Source organism: Dendrobates tinctorius, unplaced genomic scaffold (assembly GCF_039654945.1).
Source record: "Dendrobates tinctorius isolate UK_male_01 unplaced genomic scaffold, ASM3965494v1 ptg000035l, whole genome shotgun sequence".
Lineage (NCBI taxonomy): Eukaryota > Metazoa > Chordata > Amphibia > Anura > Dendrobatidae > Dendrobates > Dendrobates tinctorius.
This window is the reverse complement of record NW_027361703.1, coordinates 54,963,311-54,976,522: the sequence shown is the minus strand read 5'-3', so window position 1 is coordinate 54,976,522 and position 13,212 is coordinate 54,963,311. Positions and strand designations below refer to the sequence as shown.

The 13,212-nt window shown below is 40.4% G+C and overlaps 1 protein-coding gene across 3 annotated transcripts in view; it reads left to right on the top strand.

Moving 5' to 3' along the window:
- Nucleotides 1–13,212, top strand: part of TBC1D22A (TBC1 domain family member 22A) — a 792,012-nt gene that overhangs the window by 418,039 nt on the left and 360,761 nt on the right. For all 3 annotated transcript variants that reach the window (XM_073573492.1, XM_073573494.1, XM_073573493.1), the window contains exon 10: nt 8,250–8,325. In XM_073573492.1, coding sequence (XP_073429593.1) covers nt 8,250–8,325 — 76 coding nt within the window. The remainder of the gene's footprint in view (nt 1–8,249; nt 8,326–13,212) is intronic.

Genomic DNA, 13,212 nt, shown 5'->3' with positions numbered 1-13,212 from the left:
ATCGGGGTGGGGAGTTGGGGGAACATCTTATGATGACAGGAACTGCGCATGCTCGCTCGGCCAGCAGATCTGCCACTGTAGGACGGATAAAGCTTGCAGACGGAATAGCGCCAGAGGGTGCAAGGGAGCATACTTCAGCAGATGAAAGCTTGTTATTTTTTGAATAGTGAATTTTTAATACCTGTAAATTACAAAACCATTTATTTCCTCCTTTCCTGCATGGTTAAATGTATTCTTTATGGTGGCACAACCCTTTTAAATATTTTATATTGAAAATTAAAGGTGTTGTCCTCCTTCACGTGGACAAGTTTTTAAATATATTTTATTACTTGACTGAATATAAATCGGGGTAAAAATCATTTTTGCAATTGGGATGCATTAAAAATTGTGCATTTTTTGTTTTTTTCATAAGCTTTGTTTCCCTGCTCCTTTAATTTTAATCTGGTTTGTTGTCATAAATAAACTGAGACAATCATTAAAAAAGAAAAGCGCTACATTTTCTCCCATCAGAACAAGTTCACTGAAGGATGCTCAACTCGTTCTGCAGCCACAAATTTTTAATGAGACATAATTGCATAAACACTATTTTTAGGTGGAATACATACATTTAATTATAAAGATAAAATTGTCCCAATAGGTGAACAACCCCTTAATCAAGTTCAGGAATTCTATTTTACCACTTTCCTGACCTGCCACATTTACAGGTTTGGTTTTAACTGCTGTAAAATGTTTACTTAATTTTATAATTTATATATATTTTTTTTGCTGATATCAGGGGGAATTAAAAACTAAGTAAGGAATAAATGTCTATTTTTCTTTTTTTTTTTTTTTTTACAACCACAAAGGACTGCTAAAACATTTTAAATTGTGTTCCCCTTCCCACAGAAGTTAAGTTTGGCTGCTTAATCTCTTCCACTCTGTTAACTTTACACTGATGTTTTAGAACGTCACTGCAGAGTACGGTGTGGACTGCCCAGTCTATAGTCTACTAGTTGTGTAGAAGTAGTTACATTTCTTGCAACTGTGTATTTTAGTTGAGTGACTGGAGTACATTTCTCAATTTATGCCACTAAAGTGGATTTTATTGCTATGAATTTGATAGGTGGGTATGGCCAATCCCATATTGTTGGAGCTGGCAAGGACTGACTTGTAAATGCCAAAAGTCACAATATTTCTGTGCAACTTCTGAACTGTGCAAAAATATTGCAACTTCTAAGGTGCCCTATGCCAGAAAACTAATGAATCGGCCTCATAGTGCCTATAGTTTTCTAATAATAATCTGTAAGGATTCCATGTGCATCTGCTTTAATGTAGACTAGATTATTAACATATCTCCCACTTTATATGACAAATGTTCCAAACTAACAATTTAAAAAGTTTCCACCTACATCGCTTTCCTTTTATTTGTAATAAAACTTAAATTTAAAAGTGCACTAGTCAATGTTTACTGCGTTCCTTCTTCTCCATATAATATACTGGCCCCATTGTATTAGTACAATAAGCAGAGCCCAGTTCATGCGTCCTTTTGTTGCTTCACAGCCTTTATAATTATTAGAGCTTAGCATTGATCTTTTTCCTAGTTCCCTGCCTAAGGCATCTAAAGCACCTGTGAAAAGCTTGTAAAGTTCAATACTATCTGTTCATTTGTGTGATTGCTTTCATTTGCAGCAAAAGGCGAAATTATTAAATGTACCTCAGCCATTTAAAAGAAAAGACAGATCCTCCAAGCTTAGTGTGGCGGTGGACCTGTTCAAAAATCGCATGTCCATTATACATCTATATACACCTGCAGCTCACCTGTGGACACTGACATATGGGGTGCCTTTCCAGACCGGAGCATGTCATTTTCTCTTGAGATTCGAGTCTCCGCAACAGAAATTGAATTAATAATATGTATTGGATGCTATAAATCTGCATGGTTCAGTGTACACAGAGGATTCACCTGCGTTCAATAGAAGGCAGTGCCTTGGACGTAGCGGACATGTGCTGCATTCAAAGCGCTGCTAGTTCCGGATTGTGGACACAGCCTTAGAATATTTTTGTTCAGCAGATAAATGCGTTCCCCATTTTATAACGATTCTGGGAAGTCTGTATTGTAATTAATTATATGAATAGAACAGGCGAATGAAAGCTGCCAATCATGTGCACATCCTGGCCATTATTTGCTGACACATTCTTAACACCGCTTACCCCAAGATGAGCAAGTGAGTAGCGCAAGGAACCCTTTTACAGGGGTTGTGCCACTATCATATGTATATTTATATAATTTTTGACCATATAGGAGTTTACTCCCATTTAAAAATAATGCATGGTTTTAAAAATATTAATCTTATTACCAAGTAAAAGTGTATTCCTCAGTCCGAGCCGGCTCTAGTGCAGTAAAAAGCCTGGGATAGTATTGTGTGCAGTGGTGGCCGGGACATAGGAATCTCCTATACAGCAACATGATATCAGTTATATACATACATCCACAAGGAAGGCATTATTATTATTCCATAGGCAATGTCCTTATGATTATCTTCATAACATGTATTTTTAATAGGAATACTGTAAATTGAAAAACAGTCAAAAGTACTATTGTCTTAAATATTGTATTGTAAATAGAAATATGGTGGCAGAAACCCTTTAAGTAGATTCATGCAACATATTTTTCGGTGGCCTTATGTTGTTGTCACTCAACTAACTGCTAGAATGTAGAACTTGTTGCTGGATCTTGACTTTTATGGAAATGCAAATACATTAAAGGGATTAGCTCATCACGTATTAAAAACTGCTTTATCAGCTGCAGATCTAGAAGTTCTCTAAATGCTTAGCTCTGTGAAACCCCACCCATTTCACTGATTGGCAACTCGCTGCCCCTAATGAGTGGTGGGGGTGGTATTATACAGAGCTCATGAATATGTAGGAGTCCATGGCAGCATGTCTACTATTCCTCTAATAATAATTTTCTGTGCTGCCTGCCCAGACCTCGGATTGTCTGACCACGTCCTTGCCTTCATCCACCTGTACCTCGTTCCCAGGGCCGCCATCAGGGTTTTACTGCCCTGACTGACGTTTGAGGCCCAGTCAGCAGAGGGGGCCGGCATCGGGCCCCATCTCTTCTCCTGATCTGGCCCCAGCAGCAGCATTCTGCCGGTGCAGAAACTGAACTCTGCGTCCGAGACGCAGGGTTCAGTTACTCTATTTCTGTGCAGGCCTGGGCCCGCATGGCAATAGTTAATGCTGCCAGCCAATCAGAAGCTGGCAGCTAACAGCGCACACGTCACCGGCATCTGGCGTCATTCGCTGGCAAGTGCATGCTTTCAGCCTGGAGGAAAGATCGCTCGCCGCAGAAACGCGGCAAGGTAAGGAGAAAGGGTTTTATTTTTTTTATTTTTATTGAAAGCGGCAAGCCGGCAGGATGGAGACAGATGGGGCAGGATGGAGACAGATGGGGCAGGATCATGGGGCAGGATGGAGACAGATGGGGCAGGATAATGGAATAGATAGGGAAGGATATTGGGACAGATGGGGCAGGATATTGGGACAGATGGGGCAGGATAGGGAGATCATATGGGGCAGAATGGATACTCCTGATGGCAGGATGGGAGAACATATGGCTGGAGCCAGGAATGAGACACACGGCCAAGATGGGGGATATTATTATCATAGGGGCTAATTAAGGGATACTATTACTGCAGTGATGTATTTATTTTATTTTATTGAGTATACTGATTTAAATGGGGGAGGCGGTCCTGTTAATGTGCAGAGTGACACTATGTCGCCTCTTTTTCTTCATTTGGTGTAGTGTAGAATCAAAAAAATGTTCACAGGACCAGGGAAGAAATATCAAAAGTGCAATCATATAATCCCTTTAAAAACATGAAACGTTAATAAATTGAGGTAAAAAACAACCCCCCTCGTGCAATTACACAATTAACAAACTCTATACAATAATAACATACGATAGCCGTACATTAGCCTGCTATCCCTTCCTGACAGTGGAGGTTGGCACCCTAAAAGATACGATTTGGCGCCCTCACTCCGCGGCGGCTGTCCCAGACTCGCCCTAAATGACCCTTATAAATTACAGGTGGGAAAACAATAAGCAAATAAAAGAGATGAAAGATAGTGCTTAATCTAATACACAGGATATTAATGTACAATATATAAAAGACAGGCTATTACATGTAAATATAGAGAAACCTCTTGTATAACCAATAGATAGTAGCAAGTCTTGTCTTTTTGGGTATTAATAGACCACAGAAAATATAGCTACCAGTAGATAGTGGCAATCTTGTCTTTTTGGGTATTAATAGACTACAGAAAACATAGATTCCATATGCATTATCAAATAAAGCAAAAAAAAAATTTCTCTGCAGTAAAATCAGACAAGCACAGACAAGAGGTAAAAAATAGCGTGGTTCAATAAAGGAACATCAGAATTATATCCATATTGGTTCACATGGAAGGTTTGCCTCTCTATCTGAACACCTCACATCAATGAATTGGCTGGTTCCTTATTGTGCCTCCTGATGAACCGTGTGAACGGGGAAACGCGTCGAGGCTGGAAGCTAAGTTTGGGTTAACCCCCAGCTGTTTCTTTGATTTTTTTTTTTCTTGCAATATATATCATCCATTGCCTTCTATGGGAACCAGTATGGATATAATTCTGATGTTCCTTTTATTGAACATCAGAATTATATCCATAAAAAAATTTGAGCTTGGGGTGCCGCATTCATTTCAAACTTAATACATCTCATACACACGCGGCTCCACTCCGTACACCTCTTACACACAAGGCTCCGCTCCGTACACCTCGTACACACACGGCTCCGCTCCGTACACCTCGTACACACACGGCTCCGCTCCGTACACCTCGTACACACATGGCTTCGCTCCGTACACCTCGTACACACTGCTCTGCTCCGCACACCTTGTACATACGTGGCTCCGCATACCTCGTATACACACGGCTCTGCTCCGTACACACGTGGCTCCGCTCCGCACACCTCGTACACACACGGCGCCACTCCGCACACCTCGTACACACACGGCTATGCTCTATGCATCTGGTTCACATGCGGCTCTGTACACACACGGCATGGCTCTGCTCCATACACCTTGTACACATGGCTCTGCTCCATACACACATGGCTCCATACAACTCATACACATGGCTCCATACACCTCATGCACACACAGCTGCGCTCCGTACACACACAGCTCTGCTGCATCCACCCTGTAAACCCCTCCTGACCCCACACAGAAACTTTACCTCATCCAGGACCATGACAACCAGCACAAACAGCAGCGTCTTGCATACACGGAGGCCCCTGATCATGTGACCCCTGACTCCTCCCACTCCTGTGACCTCATCCCAGGTCCTGTGCAGAGTGTGCACACAGAACAGCCATCGCGGATCACACGCTTCTGAATGCGCGCCTTACCCCTGCCTCAGGGAGTGAGACATGTGGTGCACCGCGGGCCGCAGATGCCTGCCTCAGGGGCTGCATGCAGCCCGCGGGCCGCGTGTTTGAGACCTCTGCTGTATACTATATACAGCGGTCCTGTCTACAATGTCACCAGTGATCACTGTATTACCTTTATACTGACACTGCATACTAAGTACAGATCTCCTGTGTATAATGGCACATATGGTGATATTAGTATTGTTTTTTTATTACTAATCAGTATTATAATATTCAATCACAAAGTGGTGGTAATATGTTGTCTTGCCATGGTGTGATGGTATTTGTTCCTTGTATGTGGTATTATTTGTCACCATATGGTGGTAGTATGTGGTCCGGTCATGGTGTGGCGGTATTTGTCCCTTGTATGTGATATTATTCGGTCACTGTGGTTTTAATATGTGGTCTGGACATGGTGTGGCGATATTTGTTCTTTGTATGTGGTGGTATTATGGTGTCTGGTCATGGTGTGGTGGTATTTGTCCCTTGTGTGTGATATTATTGGTCAGTTTAAAAATTGAAAAATAAATAAAAATATATCTAAATTGTATTGCAGATTTTTTTTAAAATTCATTTATTAAACCATAAACAGGGTATACAGCATACATATTTGTATATAGTGTTAAATACTGTATAAAATATATGTTTCATATGACATTAAATGCAAAGCAAGATGTGCATACCAGTTGCATACAGAATAAAACATAATGTCAATTAAATCACACTGGTCTTTGTTATTACTCAAGTGATGAAACCTATCTAACTTCTGAACCGTACCTATATCTACAAAATCTACAAGTATTTCGCAGCCTAATTCCACACAATTAGCAATTTATTATGTGACATCTCCACTCTGCAAAGTAAGGTGATAGGAGTTCCATCTCTCCCAAATCTTCTCAAATTTACCCAGGCATCCTTTGTTTTGATACAGTGTGCGCTCATATGGGATAATCGAGTTCACTAAATTGATCCAGATCCCAAGAGAGGGAGATGAGCATCCCATCCACCGTAGTGCCAGTACCTTTCATGCCATAAACGTCTCCCGTAAGAAAATCCCAGCATATTGACCCCATGTCTCCTCATCCCATACCCCAAACAAACAGACCAGTGGCTCAAGGGGAACAGGAACTTGTACCAGGGATGTTAATAATCATCTCTCTTCCTTCCAATATTGTGCAATAATAGGGCACTGCCAGATCATGTGGATAAAGTCTGCATCTTCTGAATGGCATCTCAAACATTCCGATGATTGGTATCGGCCCATCTTAAAGAGTCGCGTCGGAGTCAAATATGATTTGTTTATAATATATAATTGTATCATCCTGTTGTTAACAGACGGAGATACCCTGATTGGAAACACCAAAATTTCCTCCCACTCCTCTCTGTACACCAGGGATGAACCTTTCACATATCCCTTTAACCGAATCTATGGTGGATTCTGTCCCTACTGACAGCATGTATGTATACAGAGAGGAGAGGAAACCCTGGGGACCCAGTGCTTTAAGGATTCCTATCAAGGGTAAAGACGAAATAGCATTGTCTACACCTACACATCTCATATGTGACTGAAAGGCTGATCTTAATTGTAAATAACGGAAGAATTGGGATCTTGGTACATTGCATTTAACCTGTATTTGTTCAAAAGATATCAGAGTTCCATGATCATGTAGATCACCTATCGTAAAAACATTGTATTGAGTCCAGAATAGGGCAGATGGATGTTCAAGTAATGCCGGAAGGTTACCATTATTCCATATGGGCATTTCAACTATAATATCCCCAAATCCCATCACCCTTTTAATCTGTTTACATACTGATCATGCCAGGCGAAGTAGGGGCAACAAACGAGGGACATTTATTTTTCCTAATTACAAAAAACCTAACGGGCAATTAGCTCGTGCGGCATGAAGCAGATGACCTTCAGAATTAGGGAGGTGATTACCGGGCATCCACTTACTTATAGCTCTGGCCTGTCCAGCCAGATAATTGTATTGCATATTTTAGCAAATGTTTAATAGGTTAGAGTAGAGTAGGGCCCGGCCAAAAGAGTCTACCGTGTCGTGGTGGTGGCTTAAAAAAATCTTTTGGACAAAACAAAATCTGCTGGCTATATGTGTGATCAGGTGATTGGTACTGGTAATGTGTGATTGGTGAGAAGTGGAGTTTCTGCAAGAGAGAGCGGTGGGACTGTGGACAGTTTGAAGGGTGAAGGCGGGGCTGGGGTGGAGCTTGAGCGGAGTCTCAAGGGGCCCCTAAAATTTTGCCAGTATGGGGCCCCGAAATTCCTAGTGGCAGCCCTGCTTGTAGCCATGCTTTTGACTCTCCAGTCAGCAGCTGCAGACCTGGGGACTGCACTGGTGTGTTAACTGGTGACTATCTGAGACTATGTTTATCCTCATCATCAGAGGCTCTAGTGCAGTGTTCCCCAACTCCAGTTTTCAAGAGCCAACAACGGTTCATGGTTTCAGGATTCCCTTAGTATGGCCCAGATGATAATTGTAGCACCTGCACAGGCAATAATTCCATCACCTGGGCAATACTAATGAAATCCTGAAAACGTGACTTGTTGGTGGCTCTTGAGGACTGGAGTTGGGGAACACTTCTCTAGTGAATACCAGGTAGTCCCTTAGTTACTCCCCTCCAGGGTAAGCCTGGCCCGTGGTGCAGTGGGTCCACACCCACCCGCCTTACAATATATCTGAACTTGCAATCTAACATGGTCAAATGTATGTAGAATTGTAGCGCCTCATCATTCTATTAGGTTTGCATTCATTATTTCTATTCTTTTTTTCTTTTTAGGATAACTACACTTTTGCACAACCAGGGATTCAGAAAAAAGTGAAAATGTTGGAGGAGCTGATTAGCCGTATTGATGGTGAGTTGGTTAAAGGTATATTTACAGTACTAAGTGATTGTACTGCTCCTATCAGTGCAATTATGTGCCCTGCCAGTCTTCCTCCACTTCTCATATGGAGTGTCATCCTCAATCAGCATAGTGCTTAGTGGTGCTTAAATTACTTCTACTATGCATCATTTAAAGGGAAGCTAGGAGAACATGTGAGCACCTCCATTATTTGTATTAAGCTTCCATAATAAAAATTCAATTGCAATCTCCTTGCAGCAATGGAAAGACCAGATACAACGAGACATCATCCATTTTAAGCAGAGCTCAGTGATTGATTAATTTCAGAGAGCCTCCACTTGCTTATGGTGCCTGACTGTGAGGTCTTCTGTTTATTCTTACACCTACTTCTCAGTTTATATTTTTTTTTTTTTTGCGGTACTAATAAGGAAAGTGTCAGTAAAGTTTGAAATGAATTGTGTGTGCAAATATGATTTGTACTTAGACCTCCCTGCTCTAAAAAGAATTCCCTTTGTGAGATGCTGACTGTCATCATGCCATTGCAAAATTTAATTAAAAGAAATTCTACAGATAATGCTTGGCCATTCTTAACATATTCTCTGGGTAGTTTGTTAAATTAATGAACAGGGTATTAACAAAGTGATGCCAAGCAGAACTAAGCTTTTTGTGACACTTACTTGTCAATGATGGAACTGAAAACAAAAAATGATTTTTTTTTTCCCTTCTTCCAGAAATAGCTTAAAAGAATCTTGTTAAAAGATTAATTCCATCTGTTTTTATGTTACTTAGTCTAAAATGCCAGATCTCACTCTAAAGGACTTGCATATTTTAGCGCTCACATAAATACAAAGGAATTTATGTCCTGAAAATGAACAAAAGGAAAAACATCAGAAAACAAAGTCTTCACACCGGAATCACTTTTCCTGTTGGAGAATAGTTTTGATCAACACAAAAAGTAGCACAAGGCCAAGGCAACTTCTTCTTGACAAGTTTTAAAGATAATTGTGTTATTCTTTGTATGTCAACAATGTGGAATAGCTACCAACACAGGTTTCTCTTTTTCTAGCCTGTTATTGATATATCTAATGTTATGACCGTGGAAACTATTGAGATAAAATGCTGTAGAGATAGAAACTGTTAGGGTTAATAAATCGTAAAAGGATCTAATGCTCTCATGGCCTTTTGTCGATCAGCTGTATGGAGGGGGCTGCCACATACCCTTCATTGCTTACCCGGTAGGGCTTCATATTTTTAGTAGCCACTGTGCTTTGTGTTACAACTTTATCTCACTCAAGAAAATGGGGCTGAGCTCTGATAGCCATCATAAGTGTTGCAAAAAGTATGGAGTTGTTGGTTGTGAAATGTTTTAACGGTAGAATTGATGAATCCATTGTGTACTTTATCACACATTATCATTAAAGGGAACCTCTTCGCTCTGATAAAGCTATCACCCTGCAGATTTGTTGTTAATCTGCAACTTTATCTCGTTCTGAAGGTGCCCAGATGTTGTACTGAAAGTGCGACCATTTTCTCCCAGGAGCCTCCGGCTTTCACTTGTGCAGGCATGCCCGGAGCAATTACAGCAGTAAGAACAGTGGCTGTAAGCACGTCCTTGCACTAGTTGTACATTTACTCTGTCCTGATGCAATGCTGAGCCAGCTGACGGTCAGTACCGGGATGCGCTTACAGCAGTCGCTCTGTGCTGTGAGCAGTCCCTGTGATTGCTCCTATCACGCCTACATGACTAAAAGCTAACAGATCCCGAGGGGTGTAAAGTTCATTTACTGCACTTACCCTGCAGATTTATAGTGTTATTGGACATGACTGGTTCCCTTTAAATGCCTATAGCAGATTTTGAAAAAAGTTTTACAATTTAATTATCACATTTAATAAAATTCTAGATTGCTTTATTTTGCAGAAAATGTTGTCAAATCCCTGTAAAAAATGCCCTAAAGTGCTGGACACTCTCTGTTCTGATAGATCGATTTTTAGTAATAGAGAAACCAATAGCAATAATCAGAAATGGGACAGGGATTTTCTTCTGCTTGCTGTGAACCATGGTGCGCAGAGCAGATGGAGGGTCTTTCTTTTATGTACAGCTTAGTCCTCTCTTGTCTCTCCTCACCTCCATTGGTGTTGTGTACCAAGGCACTTGCCACTTCATTTAAAGGCTTTATTGAACCCAATCTATTCTGTAGTCTGAATAGTGTTTTACCTTTTTTTCTCAATAAATAAAATAAAGAAATGTGTTTTAAAAAGATAATGGAATGATATATTATACTATATCTTTAATTGCTGATTCACCAACAAATTGTAGGCAGGAGTTTGGTTTACCCAGTTTAATTGTTAATTGCTCTTCGCTTGGAGTAAAATGTTGGCCGCAGGTAACAGGATTATGTTGACTTGTCATTGACCTGGTACTAATGCACTTATTTAATTTCCAATGGTTTGCTGCCTTGATTCCTTACCAAACTGTTTGATCTGCTATAGGCAAATCTTTTGGCCTGGCACAGGAACTTAACAGTGTTTGATGTGCCTTATTTACTCCAAACCAGAAGTGAATACAATAAAAAGACAAGTATTCCATTGGCTATTTGCTTTCTTTAGATTCCACTCCTGGCATTGGCTTAATCTAAAACTGTTTTGTTTTAATTATAGTTCTCAATACATCATTAAGCAGGTGCAAAAACTAGCCCCTAAAAAGATTAAAAATGTAAAGAAAATACTATAATCACGTTTTCTTCTAAGGCCGATGTCACACATCCAACATTCACGGTGTGATTACAGACAGTGATGTCTGGACTGGCTGTGGATGTACTGACCTGAAATCAGCAGCCTCATATATGCCTTTATAGCTGTTGAGTATGGATAGAGAGACTTGTGGACGGTTCGGACATTATCATAGGAATGTCGCACATGTGAAAAGAGCCCAAAAAATAATGATAAAAGTGTAGCCCTCCCTTGAGCTGGGCGCGCTGGTTTGCGCTAAAGCACATATGTGAGCCATTTGTTAGTCATCCCCGTATGGTGCACACTGAGTTTTACTTATAAAGATTATGGAATCAGGTATGGAAGGCTCAATGGGTAGATTGCGTCACAATTTTTCCTACTAATACTATTACGGATATGACCCCGCTAAATACATTTTTTTTAAGTTCCTTTTTTTATTTTCTACTCTCGTAAAAAAGTTTGATTTTCTGAATACGTGAAATTTACTTTTTTATTGACTGGCGTTGCAGTCAATATTAGTTTTTATCTCTACAATTACCCTGATTCTGTACCGAATGGCATTACTTGTAGTTATTAAGGTTTAAAATAAGACAAGAATCCAGCAGTTCAACCTGTAAACTATAATGTGTTTATCCAGAGGAAGGCAAAAAAAACATAAAGCAGTAGTTAATTGACCCATAAAAATCCCTTCCCTACTACAATTTTTCAATCAGACTAGTTCCTTGATTCAATGTCCCACCATAAAAATCTAGTACTAGTAATATATTTGTAACGCACCCCTCCAGTGGTTTTTTATTGCACCGCTGGAGTGATGCTTTCAATGTACGTTCCCTGTCTCATACTCGCCTGCCGCCATCTGTTTTCGCTTCTGCTCTCATTGGTCTCTGGTGAAAAGTGACCTTTCAGCACGTGTGTTTCACGGGGTGGCTTGGAGGTCACTTTTCAATACATCTCTTTGAGAGCCTCGTTCTGGCTCTCATAGACTTGTAATGGGAGCTTTTGATGTAGCTTCTGACTTATGGCCAGGCAGAAGCAATAGTCACAAGATAGCGGGGAGCAGTGCCAAAAATCGGTGAAGACGCTGGAGGGTGAGTATGTGACCCGGGGCAGTGGACTTAAATTTAAAGTGCCACTCCAGCACTGAAAAAGAAAAAAACGAACGTTGGAGTAGTCCTTTAATGGGCAGCATCCTCGTGCTTCTTGAATTTGTTTAATGAATCAACCATCACAACATGTTATGGCAGAAAGTTCACTTGTTTCACTGCTCTATGGTGATGATTAAACCTATTTTCTTCTAGGCATGGATAATACTGCATCACCATCTATGGTGATGATTAAACCTATTTTCTTCTAGGCATGGATAATACTGCATTATCATAGCTGGAAGCTATATAAAAATGTCATTAGAAAGATCCCGGTACTGTCCATTCACATAATTAGTACTGTTCATTATAATTAGTTTGCCCCTGAGGGCTCGCTCACACCAGTGTACATCTGACAAGTGCTATCCGATTTTTTTAGTGGACAGTGCTTGGATTAATGTTATTCAATGTGGCAGTGCTGATGCACTATTTTTTCACTAACAATGTGTCAGTGACCAAAAACACAGCGTGCTGCGATTTCACTTTGAAATTGGATGGCGCTCATCCATTGAACTCTGTGAGTGTGTAGAAAACATTGGATGATATCCGAGTGCAGTCCAACTTACGCGGACTCACAGAATGGAGAAATTGAATTTCCTTCTCATAGTGTATCACACTATGCTGATACTCTGATCAGAGTTTCATCATAGTGACATTAGTATTATCGGCCCAATTCTTTCAGATGAGCTAATCTTTGGCCTGCTGACTTTTGTTCACATGTCCAGTATTCATCTGTTTGAAATTCATCCATTAAATAAAAAAACTGAATTAGTTTCAAACTAATAAAAAAGCTGTTGCATTTTAAAACTGGTCCGTTTACATTGCAGCAATCTTTGTTTTCTTTTTTTTTCTTTTAGCCAAGCAAAAAATTAGCTAGAACTTGTTGAGTTGAAATAAAATGATTTTCCTTTAACTCCTGACACAAGCCCTTTGAAGCTCTGTGTCCCCACCAATTATCACAGGCGTGTGAACACTCCTGCAGGACCAGCCAAACTGGATTTCTTTACCTAACTCAAACACCACAGGT